Source organism: Orycteropus afer, unplaced genomic scaffold (genome assembly GCF_000298275.1).
Source record: "Orycteropus afer afer isolate SDZICR_OR568_19922 unplaced genomic scaffold, OryAfe1.0 scaffold00803, whole genome shotgun sequence".
Lineage (NCBI taxonomy): Eukaryota > Metazoa > Chordata > Mammalia > Tubulidentata > Orycteropodidae > Orycteropus > Orycteropus afer.
In genome coordinates, this window is record NW_006922390.1 from 27,069 (window position 1) to 44,583 (window position 17,515).

A 17,515-nucleotide genomic window follows, 5' to 3' on the forward strand; every position below is an offset into this window, starting at 1 on the left:
GGCACTTAACAAAAACAACATCTGAGGAGGCAGGAAGGGTGGGTCGGTTCCAGAGGAAGATAGATGCACAAGGCTTTGATGAGGCCAGAGACAGGAGAAAGGGAGGGTGGTGCCTAGTGCTGTAGGCTCACAGACTCGGGGAAGGAAGACCAGTGTATTCCCATCTGGTGGGGCCTTTCTTCTCTTCAAAATGAGGCCGTCTCATTGAGAGAGAGGTGGGGGTGGCCACAGGCAAAGGCCACACATTTCAGGCGTGAAGAGAGTGGCAGACAGCCATGTGAGAGAGCCCGCTCATCAGGGAGAGATAGGGAAGTTTTCTTGGTAGAATTGAGGCCCAGATGGGGCTGCTGGTGGTGGATAAGTGACAGGCTTCTGCAGGCTGCCAGCAGTGGCCAAGCAGGGAGAGCCCAGCTCCTCAAGCTCAGCCCACTGGGCTGTCTGGGGATGACCCTGGGGTCACATCCTCAAGCTTTGGGATGAGGTCTCTTGGGAAGGCCCTGATCCTTGCCCTTTGCCACTGGCTGGGTCTATGGGCTGCTGTGGTACACAAGGACCCACTGGAGTAGGTTGGCATAGCTGTGATGCAGGGGGCACCGGTAGGTTTGCTCACCTACTGTGTGAGGTCCGGACCCAGGAGGAAGACCTGAGGGTAAGGACTGAGGTACAGGCTGTGAGAGTGGATGGAGTCTTTGGTCAGCCCTCTCTCCCTTTCCGACCTTAAATACTCTCTCGAACGGTGATCCATGTGGGTCATTTTAGAAAACTAAACTCTTCTAAGAGAATGTCAGTGTCAGTCTTGCTTCTGGCAGTGAGCTGCTCTAGATGCCACCAAGCCCATTTTTTCTTTCTCTTGGTCCACAAAGGACCCTCTCACAGGTCCTTCTGAAAACCTCAGCACTGCCCTGAAAAGTGTTGTCAATGATAAGCTCTTAATGGAAAAGGCTTCTGGAAGGAACGTTTCTCTGCCTCTCTGCCCCAGTTTAGGTAATATTTAGCAATTTCCCTTGAATACAGTTGTTACTGGATGGACTTACCACCAAGCAGGTGACCCTGAGCATCCTCCTCAGAATGCGGTGGAAGCAGGGCTATGAAACAAAGCAGGGCTGAGCTGTGGGAGGAAGGGAAGCCCAGGCCTGCCAACTCTCAAGACCAGGTCTACAGTAAGGCCTGTGCTTGGTGTCCGGGGACCCATATAGCTGTTCAGGGCTCACCCCTCTGTCGTGGCCCCTACGATCAGGGCTCAAATTTGGGATTTAGGTAACTCAAGTACCTGTTGAGTGGCCAAGAGTAGTCCCAACTGTGAGAAGCATTAGATCTAGAATCATCCAAGCCACCAGAGTCCTTCCGTGTGGCTACCTCCTCAGTGGACCAGAAACAAAGCAATCGAGTTATAATTTATAAAATATCCTTTATTTATTCTAAGGACTAGAGTCAGGTGGTAGCTTGAAAAAAACACTTTTTAAAGAGATTTGACTGCTGTGATCTGCTTTGAGCCCCATGAGAGTAGGAGTGGCAGGAAACATCTGCTGTGGCTTTCCCAAGTTCTCACCTGCACTGCCATAGATTCGGTGGTAACTAACTATGACATGTTGGCACAGCTCCCTGTCCGGTTGCTTATAATCAAGAATAGTTAGTTTTGAGGTTTACAGAGAGCAGAAATAACACTTACACTGCCAAGATTTGATCAAAAGATGACTTACAATATATTAATTCTAGGAGGTGTAAAAACGTTTTAAAGAAATTCATCATTTATATTTATTATTTATAGAGACTATGTATAATCAAAGCATAATATTATTAGGAGAGCATAGTATTTACAAATTCAGAAATTCCCCAGTTTACGTAAAATCGTACTTCCAGATTTTACTTAATAAAGGATTATTCAGTAAGGTAGGGTTACTCTTTTTCCTTCTTTTTAAGCACAATGGCTTTATCAAAAAGAGTTTGCTTGGAAATGTGCGAGAACCTCCACCAATCAGGAATGATGCCGGCTATTAAACCAAAAAATATCCATACACACACACAGCATTGAGCTGTTTTCACAAGACTTCCTTTCTAATAAACACAACACTTTCTCCTCCTCTCAGATGTGAACCTCAGATGCCAAAATGCTGATTTGCCAACTGTAGGCGGGTTGCTAAGCAGAGGAGAAGCCTAGCAAGTTTGTCCAGCAAATTAGATTGTACAGTGGATGGCGTCGGCTCTGCAGCCTCAGACAGGAAGCAGCTGGTCTGTGTTCCCAGCCTCTGAGGCAGGTCAAGGCTGGTGGCCCTTATTGGGCGTGGAAAAGGGTCTTCTTCATGGGCAAGAACACAAAGGCTTTGAGGGAAAATACAAAAGCTCATTAAAATTGGAGGCCTACATGAACATACAAACTCCTTTCCTTGGAAACAGGCCTTGTTTTGTGCCATGGCTGCAAGGCCGTGTCCCTCTGCCTGGCTTCACACTGGGGGAGGAAAGAGGCCAACCTTCTACTTCACACTGGGGGAGGAAAGAGGCCATCAACACCAACCAACAGACAATGAGAGAGGAAATCTCAAACATTTAAGACTGGGTTCAAAAGCCCCTGGACAACTTCTGCCTTCCCTAGATAACATCTGGTTAGGGACGGTGAATCAGAATTTGAATCTGTGCTGCTCTTGCTCTTGCTCTTGCTGTCCCGGCACAAGCTTGGCCAACCCATACCCATTGCCACTAAATTGATTCTAATTCATAGCAACCCTACAGGACAGAGTAGAAGTGCCTCATAGGGTTTCCAAGGCAATAAATCTTTACAGATGCAGACTGCCTCACCTTTCTCCTAGGGAATAGCTGGTGGGATTGAACCACTGACCTTTTGGTTAACAGGTAAATGCCTAACCACCACTCCACCAGAGCTCCTTTAGAAGCAGGGCAGAGACACCCATACATAGTAACACTGAGCTCAGGTCCCTGCCCCTGCCCCAGCTACCACTGCCTGCTCTTCCTCCCTTTGAACTGAAGGAAACATAGGACTTCCACCCCCAAACCCCCTGCAGTGTCAAATTCAGGAATCCAACTGCTGCTCTGCACAGGATGAAGCCTCAGTCTTTTGCTTTATAGCATCATTCATGGCATGAACGAGGAACATAATGTGTTTACACAAACACAAGACAGTTGTACATTGGCATCTTTACAATATTAAAGGAATAATATACAAGTCTATAGGCATTGTACAAAGGGCGGTGCCTGCTGGGGTGCCCCGCCCACCGAGCAGTTCTCTATAGTTGCTCCTCCCAAGGGAAGAGGCAGCAGGGGGAATGTGTAACAAGGCCAGGGGTGAGGCAGCAGGTCTGTGAGGACCCCTCAGGGTCCAGTCTGCATTGGGATCAGGGGTCAAGAGCTGTGTCCAGGTCTTATCGGCAGGCTAGCATAACAACGGTTCAGTTAAAATTCAGTGTGCATAACTGATGTGGGAAAAACGGAGCTAGAGACAGCTTCCTGAGCTGGGACCCAAAGGACACTGTTGACAGATGGGCCCCTTAACCCTGGGGCCCATTCCTGAGGTAAGAGTGTGGTGGGGCCCTGTGGTTGGTCTGGACGTGGAGCCCAAGTATGAGCACACACGCAGGACTGGAAGCCCCTGGGCACTGGGAGATGGGCAGGAGACCCATACAGCTGGGGCCTGAGCCATGGGTGGAAGACAGCAAAAGTGAGGATCTCAGATGGCGACAGAGCCATCCAGCCCCAATCCCACACCACCTTGCTCCCACCGGCTTCCCACCATTGCTGCTGCACTGCTGTCCTCATTCTGTCCCGGTAGCAGGAACAAGTGTCAAAGCCCTGGCTCAGCAGGGGTCTGGGCTCGAACACCCAGGCCACCCCCCACCGCTGGGGCACACTACGTGTCTGACTGAGAACTGAGCACCAGAGGAAGCAGCATCGGTCCTTGTTGGCCTCTCTGATGTGTGCAGATACAGTCACCTCTGTTTTAAATACTGTAGAAAAATAAGCCATTCCTGATGTTGAGGAAAACCACCAGAGTCTGGCACACGTGGAGACGGTGAGTGACTCTTCTGGAATGGGCCAGCAGAGCCCCTGCTGACCCTGCCTCAGCTGGCCCCAGAGCCTCCGAATATACTGCCCAGGCCAGAAGCCCAAGAAGCCAGGAGAGCAGGCAGCAGCAGTTCCCACCGTGGCCTCTTGGGGTCATATCAATAGTCCTTCTGGTGGGTGTGCCTCCACATCCCATCTTCTGTTGCTGTGACACTCAGGACCCTGGGCCAGGTTTGGGCCCTCCAGCCCCACCCTCAATCTCACACCCACCGCCGAGCATGCACAGGCAGAACTCCTCAGCACTGTTTCTGGGTCCCTGGGGTGTCCCCAGGGCCAAGGGATCACAGGCGGGCATTGGAGAAGGGCCTAGTCCAAGGGCTCCTGCTTTATCCGGATGGCAGTGGGAGGGGGCTGCAGCCGCCGCTCCTCCCGGCACAGCACATACTCGCTGAACTGGGAAGAGTCCACACCACCCCCACAGGAGGCAGCCATGCTGAACCCCTTCTGGAATAGTCTCTCCAGGACCTGCTGGGGAAGAAAGAGGTCAGTAATGCCCAGCTACAGAGTTTGCCTGGCTTGGCCTGAGGGGATGGGGCCTGGTTTTCTAATCTACCTTCTGTTAAGATCTCCACCTCACTCACCAACAAAAGTCCCTGCAGAACCACAAGTTGGGCAACTACAGGAAGGGCAGGAGCAGCCAGGGACATGGGTAGACCTGCTTGTCCAGGGGCCCTCAAGTAACCACACCTGGTGGCTGCCCCACCTGGGTACAGCCCATAGGGGTGCAAAAACTTGACTCAGGAGCCTTTGGGCTCTTTCCCTCCCTTCTCTCCCGGATGCCCCTGTATATTCTACCCCACCTCTACAGACACATGGTCTTAGGTCCCCTCCCTACCTGAGGCCTGCCCCAGTAACAGAGCGCCCCAGCACCAGCTTCCCAGCAGCTGTGAGTGCCAGCTGTTGGAACCCTAGAGGCTCATCAGCACCAAGGATCTTGGGGTAGAAAGAAAGAGGAGGCATCTTCTCTACCCCTGAATATCCACAAGCCCCATGTCCATGTATGTCTGTGCCTCTGTGCGGAGTAAAATCTAACTGCTAAATCTCCTACCTGTGTCCCTATAACTCAGCAAGTTCCACACCCTGAAGATGGAGAGTGTGAAGCTTTCCCCCCGTCTGTTCTGCCCAAACCTGGAGGTGGGAGTCTGATCTTGGGTTTGGGAAGAGCTATTGAGAAATAGGTCCCACTCTAGCTTGAGGCTTTTCACTCAGTCCTAAGACCCCACCGAAAAATGCTCTGGGCAGCTGTTCACATGTCCATGGGGACCAAGCCAGCAGGGTCAGGAGAGGGGCTCCAGGCCACCTCCACTCAGCCGCTGTTCTTACTCTCTTGTTTCCCTGCATTTAATTTTAATCCAAAGTTAGACTCTGGGTGTCAAATGAAGCATACTTTGCTGAAAATACTCTGGAACACTTTTATAGAACATCCTTTTGGGGGGGGGGGTTTACAGATAAATTCTTTTTAAGTCCATCTCCCAGGCCCCATCATTTAATGATGAGGGGGACATAAATTATGCATCGACACATTGTTGCCTTTTCTGTAAGATGGCACAGAGGGCTTCACCATTTCGAGGATGGTGCCTCTCTCAGTCTCTCTCTGCTGCCAGAGGGCTTTGGTAGAGGAGGCTGAGGTGGGTAGAAGCGGGCAGTTACAGTCCTCACCTGCACCGAATTGAGCCGGCAGTAGCCATTGAGTGGGAAGCGAATGACGTGTGTAGGGTCTTGGTTCCAGCCGGCATTGACAGAGTTGCACATGACATCCCCAGTCTCGGGGAAGACCTCCTCGATGAGGGCCTTCTCACCGCTGAGTGCAATTCGTTCACCCAGGTCCGGTGTCACCCGCACCACCAGGCAGTCACAGGCCCGGCTTCGGCGCCGCTGCTCTTGCTCCTGCTGCCAGCGCTCCAGCTCCCGCACCATGGGCTGCAGCTGATAGTACCGTGCCTCCTCGTACAGCAGACTAAAGTCCTGGGGCACATACACACTGGGTGTGGATGAGGGTAGGGGTGTCTGCCCTTTCCAACTCCAGGAGGGCACAGTGTGGCCTGGGGTGGTTTGCTCCATTATACGATGGGGAAAGAGAGGCTTGGGTGCATATGTGCAAACATAAGGAGTCTAGCCTTCACACAAGGGTAGCAGCTGGCCTGCACCTGTGCCCCTCCCATCTGGCCCACCGGGCAGAGAGAGCCTCGTGGGAAGATTAGGAAAGTAGACTGGAGGAGCTGGAGGCAGTACCTATGCCTGGGGACCTGCTGCCTTCTTGGATCCCACCCAGAGGAGAGGCCTGGCTGGTCACAGGGCAGCCCCACTCTCACCTGCCCTGGAAAAGCTCAGAACCCAGTGAGAAGGCCAAGAAGTACATTACAGAAGAGTGTCCTCTCCAGCCACATCCGTATTTTTGGCTTCATCATCTACCAGCTCTGAGACCTCTAAGCCTTAATTAGTCAATCTCTTTGAGCCTCAGTTTCCTCATCGATAAAATGGACATAAGTGCCCAGCTCGAACAAAGAGAGTAAAAATGAAAGGACACAAGATCTGCCAAGAAGCTGGCCCTACCCAAGCAGACCCTTGGCACTGAGTATGATGAGGTATTTGGGAAGGGGAAGCCAGGCAGCCAGCTCCTGGGCTGGAAGAAGTCACACCAACTGGGTGTCTCAGGACTTGTTATCAGCCTACTACCCTGCCAAACACATGCCCACCACACCTTAAAAGAGCCTGTGGGACAGGCCCTGCTTCTGGGGTTGCGTTTTCCTGCCTCTCCCCCAGGGGCCCTCAGGCCTACCAGCCAGACTTGGGATGGGCCCTGATGAGTGGTGTGAGGGCTGGGGCAGGTTGTGGTGGGCATGTGTTTGGCAGGGGAGGTAGCTGATATCAGGTCCTGAGATACACAGTTGGTGTGAGTTCACTCAGCCCAGGAGCTGGCTGCCTGGCTTTCCCTCCTCAGATAACTCAACACATGCTAGCCTGTGGAACCACCCTAAAGGAGGCCCAACCCTAATTCTTGCCTAGGACCTGTCATTGGTCATGGATCCATCTGCTCATCAGTAAGGGTTCCTCAAGGCTCTATCCCAGGCATCTACTCATCCCATTCTTATCCATTCTGAGGGATTAAATGGCATGTGCACACCAACAACCCCCAAATCTTCCTCATACCTCAGAACATCTTCACCCAACATCCCAATAGCACCTCCCTGCAGGAGTATGTGCCACACTCCCCTCAGCCTGTTCACCTTGGGGCCCTGGGGCTCGGGACTCAAGACGCAAGCCAGGGCGGAGACACCCTCAAGAGCCCCTTGTCCATGGGCATTGCACACCCATGTCCTTTAGAGCCTCTTGCTAAACAGAAACCTCTTCTGCCTATTTGCTCCTTCTTCTCTGCCTCTGCTGTGGTCCAAAGCTTCCAACACTGCTTCCCTGGCCTGGGGAAGTGGCCCCACCCAGGACTGGTCGCCTGTGTCCACCTTCCTACCCTGCCCATATCCTTCTCCACACAACTGCCAACGTATTTGTTCCAATTTTGTAACCTGGGTTGTCATTGTCCTATTCACCTTCCCACTGCATTCACAGTAACATGTTAATGCTGGGCCTGCACCCCAAGGTCCTGAGGACCCACAACCACCCCTTTCCTGCCTTTCCCCTTCCAGTTCATAAGGCCCTGGCTGCATGACATCCTCTTTTCAGTTCTTTCCTTCACTACTGAGAGTTACCATCACTTTCTCCTGAAACCCACTCAGGCCAGGTTCCCTGTTGTTCACTCTCACAATATTCCCTACTTTCTAGATTCATGTGCCACAACAGAATTTAAGTGTTTATTTGTTCAACATCTGTCTTCCCTCCAGACTGTGAGCACTATGAGGCAGGACCTACGTCAGCCTTGTGCTTTACTATATCTTCAGCCTGAGTACAGGCTGACACTCAGCAACTGAGCTAGATGAAACCCAAAACACTCCACTGGTCCTCTAGGTAGGAAAAGACAGATGAATGCCCATTTGCTGGTATGAGTCAGGCAAGCCCAGACCAGAGTTTTCTTCCTCCCTGGATCCTTAGTGCCATGGAAGGGGCCTGACACCAACGCAGGATTTGGGCAACAAGCCAGCTGCCCTGGAGGAGTTTCCCCAGAGACCCGAGGATAACCTTTTGTCTAGAGGGTGTTTGGTTTGGATCTTTGGAGCAGGGCCTTTCCCCTTCTAAACTGCCAATAAGAGTCAGAGTGATGAGCCTCTGTCTCCTGTAACTATGACACACAACAGTCTTTACACACAACAAACATTAAACTGGGGTAAGCGCTGCTGCCGCTGCTTAATTATTGTTACACCCTGGTAAATAAGCTAAAAATGTGAGAAAACAAAATTAGTTTAGAAAAACTGATTAGCCCTCGGCTTCATCGTTTAACTTTTTATGGTTGCCATGACGACCATGGGTCCATTTATTCAGTCAGAGTGTCCCCTGTGTAATGCCATCGCACACATGGTGCGGGGGAGCCTCTAGCTGCAGACTTACCTTGAAGTCGTCCGGGAGCAGCAGTTTTGACGTCCGCAGGAAGCTCAGCACATAGCGGAAGATCTCCCCATCCCGGTCGATGAAATAATGTTGCTTCAAACTGTCCAGGACGATGGGTTCGGTGCCATTGAAAAGGCGGCTTATTCTAGGAGAGAACAGAGAGGATGGAATGTCTGAGGGAATGGGCCGAGTCTGCTTGACCCATCCTCAGTCCTGGGTTCCTGTCCTGCCACAGGGGCAGGAGCCTCACATGGCTCTGGGACTGTTCCTCCGGGGGGAGCACATGACCTCACACACCTGGAGCAGCCAGACCAGAGTTAGACAAGATGCTGGTGTGCAAAACCAGCACATGCCACACAGCCCACATACACCCACAAGCCACAGACAGATACGGATACACCCAACTGTTCACATCAGCCCGCTGACACATGCTATAGGTCTGGAAAAGTACAGCAAGACAGAGACAGAGCCACCTCACCCCCCACACAAAATCCCAGTCCCAGACCTTGTATACATACCCTCAGCAGACAGCCTCACCCAGAAAACTCACATCAGCCATCAGACACCTGCCAAGCATGCAGAAAACAGCCAAGATGGAGAGATTTTCCACCAGAACTAAAAGGGTCACACACAGCCACCTCACCCAGCCGACATCAATAAGCACCACACACACGCACCCAGGCAACAGGCACAGGATCATACACAAATACATCCCTTCCCTCCCAGGCACACAAATGACAGGCAGAACCAGACACACAACAGCCACAAGCCAACCTGTGACACAGCTATATTACCTGACAAAATCACAGGCAAACAACCCACAGCCACACACTCAGGGAGCCATGAGATAGAAGCAGTGGCAAGCAGGAAGGACAGAACACATGCATACATGCCACAGCACATAAACATGTGCACAGATGACAGAGTACACACACGTGCTTGCACATATGCCACAATGCATGAACACATACATGCATGTCAGAGCATAAACACGTGCACATAAACCTTGCACATAAGTGCATGCACACATATCACACGCAAGTGTGCCTGCACATACACACAGTGCATTCACATATGGATACACACCAGTGTGTATGCGCTCATACACAAATAGTGCACACAAGCACCATAGTGTGTGCATGTTATGTGCACACTTGTCACACCAGGGGGATCACGGGAAAGGAAATAAGTCCTGGCATCCTATGTTCTGAAAGGCAAGTGGTTCCCACAGAACGTACATGACCTGCAGGAAGTTTTTGGGGACCTCTGATGCCTGTCTCTATCTATTCCAGGGAAAGGGACTGGGCCTCAGAGCCAGGGGCGGAGTCTCCTCCATGTCCTAGGCAGTGGGCTCTGGTTTGGGTAACTTCCTCCAAGCCAAGCTATGGATGGTTATGAGTTCCTAAGAGCGGTGGGGGCAGCCAAGAACTGGGCTTGAGGACAGGAGAGAGAAGCAGCATCTCCCAATGACAGCACCATCAGACACTCTTTGGCAGGTATGGCAGGTGCGGCAAGTATGGCCACACACTCATCCCCAGCCAGATCCCAGCAATGAGGCAGCTTGTCTACGAGCCTGAGAAGAGACAGCCTTGACCTGGAACTGAAGTCTTCCAGCCTAGCCTCAAGCTGACGCCTAAGGCTCCTCTCTCCTTCTCTGCCTGCACTAGCAGGGACCCTTCTGAGGACAATCCCTTCCGCAGCCCCCTCTTCTGTGCTTCCAAGTCAGCCACTCCTAAGGCCCTGCCCCACCACGGCCATTGTGTCTGCAGGGCAGAAATGGAAGGGTTTAGAGCCCCTAAAGCTCCTCTCAGAGCCCCCCATCTCATGGCCCTCTGCTCTAGTGCCCTAGAACACTGAAGGCACTAGCCAGGCGGGCCTGTCCAGGCATGAAGCTGCCATGCAGGCACCTGTTCTCTCTGGGGCTATGGCCTAGCTCCAGTTCCAGTGGGTTAACATAAAGGGTAAGGCTCCCACATGGATGGGCGTGAGCAGGTCAGAGTCTATGGTGAGGTGTGGAGAAGCTGGTGCCTCTAAAACTGATCCTGGAGTGCACCCCGGCTATAACTTCTTTCAAAGCTCCAAAGGTCAATGAGTCTGCTCTTCCCCCAGTTACCACCCAGGCACCATGCCTGGGAACAATGGTTTTGGAGATCCAGTCTCTGCTAGAAAGTCTTGAGGGCTCTGTAGCCTGTCCATCCTTTAAAGCCCCAACACTTGGCCTCAATGTTGTTGTTGTTGTTATGTGCTGTCGTGTCGTCTCCGACCCATAGCGACCCCTCCTTGGGTTTCCGAGGCGGTATCACTACAGAAGTAGATTGTCCAACCTTCCTTCCAAGGAGTGGCTGGTGGGTTTGAACCACCAACCTTCTGGTTAGCAGTCAAATGCCTTAGGCACTATGCCACCAGAACCTAGGAATTCAGATGCCAGAGGGAAAGACACCCTGGAGACAGATGTGACTGCACAGGGTATCCTGTGCAGTTGTCAGGGCCAACATGGCACCAGCAGAAAGGAGCAAGATAAGGTAAGATAGCAAATTCCAGGCCTCTGCCTCCCTTGGGAATATTCCCCCACCCCTTCTGGTTGAGCCCTAATGTTGTGACCAGCAAGTATAATATATGTGCAGGCACACTTGCGTGTGGTATGTGTGCATGTGCTTATGTGCAAGGTTTGTGTGCACGTGTTTATGCTCTGACATGCATGTATGTGTTCATGCATTGTGGCATATGTGCAAGCACGTGTGTGTACTCTGTCACCTGTGCGTATGTTTACGTGCTGTGGCATGTATGCATGTGTGCCATCCTTCCTGCTTGCCACTGTTTCTATCTCATGGCTCCCTGACGTCCAAATCCTTTCAATGATCAGGGCTAGCTAGGGTTCCAGACCATCCTGGCTTCTAGATTACCTTAACGGTCCGAGGCAGAAGGTTCTCAATTTGCCCTGTGTCAGGACTGGAGCCTCTGGATCCTGCCATGGTTCAGTGTCTGCTTCAGGATAAGCTGGCAGCAGAGCAGCTTCTCAGGACAAATGCCTTTCATGCCTTTGGGGTCTGAGGCTACCAAGGAGAGCAGGTTGGGAGGGTTGTCATAGACACCACCACAAAGAAACCTGCTGCTACTTTCAGGGCCTTAACGAGCCCAGCTCCTGCTGTGACCTCTCCTGCTCTTTGCCAGTGGCTCCACGTGTCCCCTGTGGAAACCAGCCTTGGGCCACATTGGGCAGGAGACTGCAGGGTTTGGAGAAAGTCCTCCAAGGAACAAGCAGGTCAGTTCACATGTCAGCAGCTGAGACCACTGTAGGCAGAAGGAACAGTCTAATGTCTAGCGCCTGTGTACACAAAGGGGAGGCATCACATGGCTCTCCTTTTTTTTTTTTTTTAAAGCTTTGGCTCCGATTTCCTGGTTGTTTCAGTGGAAGGTTTTGTTAGTTCCAAAGCTCCTGGCCATCTTAATTTGCTGCTTCCCCCAGCCATTATGGATGCCAGAGTGGAGCTAGGATTGCAGCAGCCTCAATATGTCCAGCAGGCAGGCATGAGTGAGGTCACAGGCTCAAGAGTCTGCTTTCAGCCCCAGGCCACTGTGTTGGGCTGTTTCCAGGTGAGGACCAATGGCTCTTCCTGGGTGGGGCCAAAGGAGGCACCTGGTTGGTACCCAGGGTCTCCTGTTCCTTATGGTGGAGCCACTCTAGCCAGCCAAGAACCAGAAACGCAGGCACAATGGTGTGGGTGCAGTGACCCAGGGCATGGAGACACAAGCCCTCTGACTCTCACAGCATTACCCAGGGCAACACTGTGCTGACCTTCAGGTTACTCACACGTTAGTGAGACCGGGTGAGGGCTTGTTCTTTTCTAGAATTGGTGGATGTGAGTTCTTGAATTTTAACAATTCACTGAGAGAAGGAGAGACCGGAGAAGCCCTTGGAAGCAAGGCTACACAGTCCATTTCTTGGACCCAGTATGAACCACCATGTCCTGAGTGTCCTGTAGGCCATGCTACCCTCTGGTCTCCAGGCCAAAGCTTCAGGCCTGGGAGCAGTTTTCCTCTGAGCCCGATGCTACCTAGGCTGAACAACAGATTGATCTTGAGGCCCCACCCCAGAAAGAACGCAGACCGCCACCCCTCAGGGCATACCTGCAGGCCAAGGGTCCCACATTCCAGTGAGAAGACATGCATACCTCACAGCAGGATAATGGGTAAAGTAAGCCACCTTGGTGGGCCTGGCAAAGGATGACCACCCCCTGCCTTCCCTGCTCCTGAGCAGCAGTCGGGAGACAAGAATGAGGAGGACTCCCCTTACTTCCCTAAGGACAAGACTATGATTATTACAGAAACAAAAGTATCTGATTTCAGGAAACACTCTTCAGAAAGGGTTGTGGGCAAAGGCTTTATGAATTTAACTCACAAACGCTGTCAACCAATTAAAGGATGATCTATCTGAAACAACTTGGGAATGTCGCAAAAGTCAAAATGGAAATTAAATAAGCAAAATCCATCTCCCTCTGAGGGCTCTGTGAGCAAGTGTATACACCAACACTGCTGGCATGGCCTCACGCCCCGCCCCCAGAGCCCCAAGGCACCAGTGCCCCAGGAGTAGTCTCTGCTGAGCTAAGTGAATACAGCCCCAATCACAATCTGTACCCCAGTTCCCTCATTCTGCACCCACTTCCAACATCTTGCTCAAGGGCACATCTATGCCCCTCTGCCCCACCCCAACCCTCAGTAACCTCCAGGATTAGCCACCTCCACGTGGCCACAAGGCCTCCCTGCTCTGAGCAGTCACACTGACAACAAGGAGCATGCCTGGCACACAGGCTTCCAAGGCAATCCCTAGATGTCTGAGGGATTTATTAACTCCTCTTGTTATTTTAAATGTATAAAACAGGGGTGATCCCTTGCAGTCTTAGCCCCCCTGAGCTCCGCCCTTGGCAGCCCAAGGGAGAGTGGAGACTGCTCGACTGTGCCAGAAGCAAGCAGCCAGCAGCATGCTGCATCCTCCCTGGAGAGGCTTCTAGACCCATCCTACCTGGGTCAATCCTACTGCTATGCTCACAGGGAAAGTAGGTCCTCCCCAGGAAGGGAAACCCCCAAGAGGCAAGAGCAGGAGATGGGTAACACCAAAGACTGGCACAAGCCCCAAAATAGGAGCACATGTTAGCTCAGCAGAGTGGGGGGCTCCCTACTGAGAGGAACCCTCAAGCCTCCAGTCAAGGCCTTGACAGAGATACTTTATCCACTGATGGGTGTATGAGGCTCATGCTTATCCATAGCCCCAGTATCCCTGAACATCCTGGAATCACCCAGCTGGCCACCATAACCCTCAGCCCCAAAGAAGGCTGGCTACGAGCCCTTTGAGTCTAGTGGTGGCCACGCTGCAGCTCCTCCTCCTTCCTCCCCTTATGCATTTCCACAAAGGTTAGAACAGAGCAGGATTATATATTTCTCCTTTCCCCACTACCTGGAAGTATTTAGCATCACTCACAAGTGGTCCCCTGCAAAGAGTCTCAAGAAGGATGTGAAGGTCATGACCTCTACCAGGAGCTCCACGTAGCACTCCCAAGGCTGCCAGCCCCACGTCATAAGCCCCTGTGCAAAGCACCTTTCCACAGGCAGACTTGGCCTCCCAAAGCCCAGTTCTCGAGATCTGCATCAGCCATGCCCTATGGACTGCTGGAGAGGAAAAGGTGACACTGCTCCTCACCACCATGAATGCACCTTGCGCTACGAGGGGCTCAGCTCTTACCTGGAGTCGGGGTACTTGGTAAGCGTGGCCAGGCTGCTGGTATACATGTGGCCACCCACATCAATGTGCACAGGCGCGTTGGACTTGGTGAGCTGGGCTGGCAGGGGAATCCCCTGGGCAGCCAGGGGAGACACAGGCGACCGGGTGAGAGACAACCGGGACATGCTTCCTCCCTCCTGGAAACGGAAACAAGAGTTTCTCTACAACAGAGCTGTATACTCCCTTTATTGTGAGTGTGATCACAGATCTAATCAGATCACTTCTGCCTATGCCTGATCACATATTCAGCTGACAAATTATGGCTACCACTGCAATTAAGTGTATTTGCATCATTTTCTTTAAAGTACCAGAGGGAAAAAAGAAAGATGCTTATTAGCAATAAGAAATCAAGAAAAAAATTCTCAAGGTGTCAGCCTCCAGGGGCATAAAACAAACTGCAAAATTCTAATTAAAGGTCGTAAGCTTATGTGTTAGATGTGAAATATCCCCTGACAAACGAATCACCGATTTGTGAATTGGGATTCAGGGGTTTTTGCAAGTTTGTCTCAGTAACGAGACACCTCTAAATTAGTGACTTCCTCAGCACCTAAGGCACTGAGTTTTATACATGTAGTAAATTTCACATCAGATTAAGAGCATTTTTCTTTTAAAAAATACATAATCGTGCAGCCAGTCAACAGCTATCCCTGGAGTACTGCTGCCATGAGGAAGGGCAACCAGTGAGCAGACACTCAGGAAGAGGCAAAGAGGGGGCCACCTGCCCAGCCCACCCTGCTGGCTCTCACCGGGGTGCCGGCACTGCTGTGTGCGTGAAGCGAGGACCCGCTCGGCCGCTCCTTGCGGTGAGGCATCTAGGCTTCCATCACTGCCCAGAGTATCTGTGGGGAGCACCGACAAAACCAGAGGGCTTACTTGTCAGCAGCCATCTCTTCCATGGAGTCAAAGACGTTCATTTAGCATTTTCATTTCTGCACCCGCTCTCTGGGACTCCATACCACGCAGCACCTGAGACACCTAACTCTTACTTCTCCAGATTCCTCCCGGCACTAACCTTTCTCTCCACACTCCAGTCCCCCCACCACCAAAAGCAAGACTCGGGCCATGGCCAATTACTCACACATACACTCACACATGTGTTTTCTGGGCAGCTCCATGTCTGTTAATTTAGCTAATGACAGTATTGAAACATATGCTCACCATTATTGGCCCAAAATGTTTCAGAACAAATCTGATTTTCTTGGTATTTTGGTTTAGAGCCACATTACCAAGCGTGTCTCCTCTTGCATCAGAAGAGAACCTTGTGGCCCAAGGCTCAGAGAGGATTCTGCACTCTCTATGGAGTGGGGAGCCCGGGACCTCTCTTAACACCATGCCCACTCAGTGGGACACAGGGAAGTCAGTGCCTAGGGAAGAGAGAACACCACCTCTTCTATGGGTTCCCAAGAGCAGCAAAAACCTGTCTTTGTTTGCCAAGTATTCACCTCACAGTTTCTCCCTGGAACCCCAGGATGGTCTCCTCTATGCCTAATGTTTTCCAGACCCTCATGATGCTTCCTCTCCCCACCCCCTTACACACACAGGGGTTTTAGAGAGTGACCAGAAGGAAACCAACAGCAGCAGCTCAGCAAATGGACCAGTTCTCCTGCTTCTCTCCAGGCTCTCAGCAACTTTCCTCTGTGCCACAAACCACTTAATACTACCCTTCAGTACCTACGAACCAACCCCATGGCACTTCATAAAAGGGAAGAGAAAAGATTTATGCAACCCCTTCTATTTGGGCTGCCTCATGGAGGAGGTGGGTATGTGAGTTTGCACTACGAAAACAGACACAGACACACACACAGTTCCACAAGCCTAACCTGGAACCTGGGAGCTCTGGTAGCATAGTGCCTAAGGCACTTGACTGCTAACCAGAAGGCTAGCGGTTCAAACCCACCAGCCACTCCTCAGAAGGAAGGTTGGGCAATCTACTTCTGTAGAGATACTACCTCGGCAACCCAAGGGGGGGGAGGTTGCTATGAGTCGGGTCCAATTCGATGGCACATAACGACAACCACCACCTGGATTTAGATCTCACACAGGTTTAACTGTTGAGAGAGTAACCAGATGAAATTCTTGTCCCAAGGGACTGATTTTCCCTGTTAAACTCTTGACATCTAAATTTGTGCCTTGATATTCAGCATCCAGTTTTAAAATGTGGACAAAGGTCCAATGAGAATCATACCCTGAAAATATAAGTAAACTTTCTCTCCTCTGATTTGTCCTGCCCAGAGTGCCCTGGTAAGAGGTGTGGAACTGTTTGAGGGGAAGGTGTACCTCCTAACAGAGATGTTTAACTTAAACCCTCACTAGGGGTCTGTCTCCTCTGGGTCCAGCTGCTATTGGCATCCCTGAGTTACAGCAGGCTTAATAAAGAAAACCAGGTCACTTATCTCAAGGAAGTTCTGAGAAACCAAAACAGACCTGAAGAAGGGATTATCCTGCCCTGGGAGGCTCTGCTGGGGAGGAGTCAGAAGGAAAGACAGTGAGGATAAACTGAACAGGAAGGAATTCCCACGGAAATTCTATCAAAGCAGACTGCGAGAGGTTTTCCCTACTACCAGCCACTACCCAAAAGTGACATTTAACACCAAGTACCCCGTCACAAAAGCTGCCCCATCCTGTTTTCACCCAGCCTTTCTTCCACAGCAAGCACAATCATGTCCATGGCAAACCAGAAACTCACCATTGGAAGCCCCAGGCTTTACGCCTTGACACGAACCTCCAGTGTTCCCTCCGACAAACGCATTGGTGCTGGGCAACAACCTTTTCCCGAGACCACACTGCTGAGGTCAGAAGCATAAAAGTGGGCGCAGTAAGAGACACAAGTTCATGCCACCAACACTAGCATTCAAACCCACCACTCAGACCCGGCCCACCCGGCCCTTGCTAGGCTGGGCCAAACCGCCTGTTGCAGGGACCACGGCTGCAGTGCGCGTAAGGGCCCGCGGGTTTCCCAAGTAGCTGAGTATTGACCCTTTTTTCTGAGCTGCAGCGGGAGACCCGGGTCCTGCGCCCGCCCGCCCGCACGCTGCCGAGCCCCGCCCGCCCGAGCAGAGGGAAGCGAGCAGAATGCAACGCTCATTTACACACAAAATGATTTTGTGTCCCATTGTGCTCGCAGTTGTTCAGCTCTCTGGGGGTGATTAAACTGGCTGTGCTGCGGCA

At 51.7% G+C, this 17,515-nt stretch overlaps 1 protein-coding gene across 1 annotated transcript; it reads right to left on the reverse strand.

The window, feature by feature from the left end:
• Positions 1 to 4,380: 4,380 nt before the first annotated feature.
• On the reverse strand, positions 4,381 to 15,159 carry KCTD15 (potassium channel tetramerization domain containing 15). The gene is made up of 5 exons (XM_007957824.2): positions 15,094 to 15,159; positions 14,309 to 14,484; positions 8,572 to 8,716; positions 5,734 to 6,039; positions 4,381 to 4,539 (listed from the first exon to the last, which is right to left on the reverse strand). The coding sequence occupies exons 1-5, from the start codon at positions 15,157 to 15,159 to the stop codon at positions 4,381 to 4,383; spliced, it is 852 nt and encodes a 283-aa protein (XP_007956015.1).
• Between the last annotated feature and the right edge of the window lie 2,356 nt (positions 15,160 to 17,515).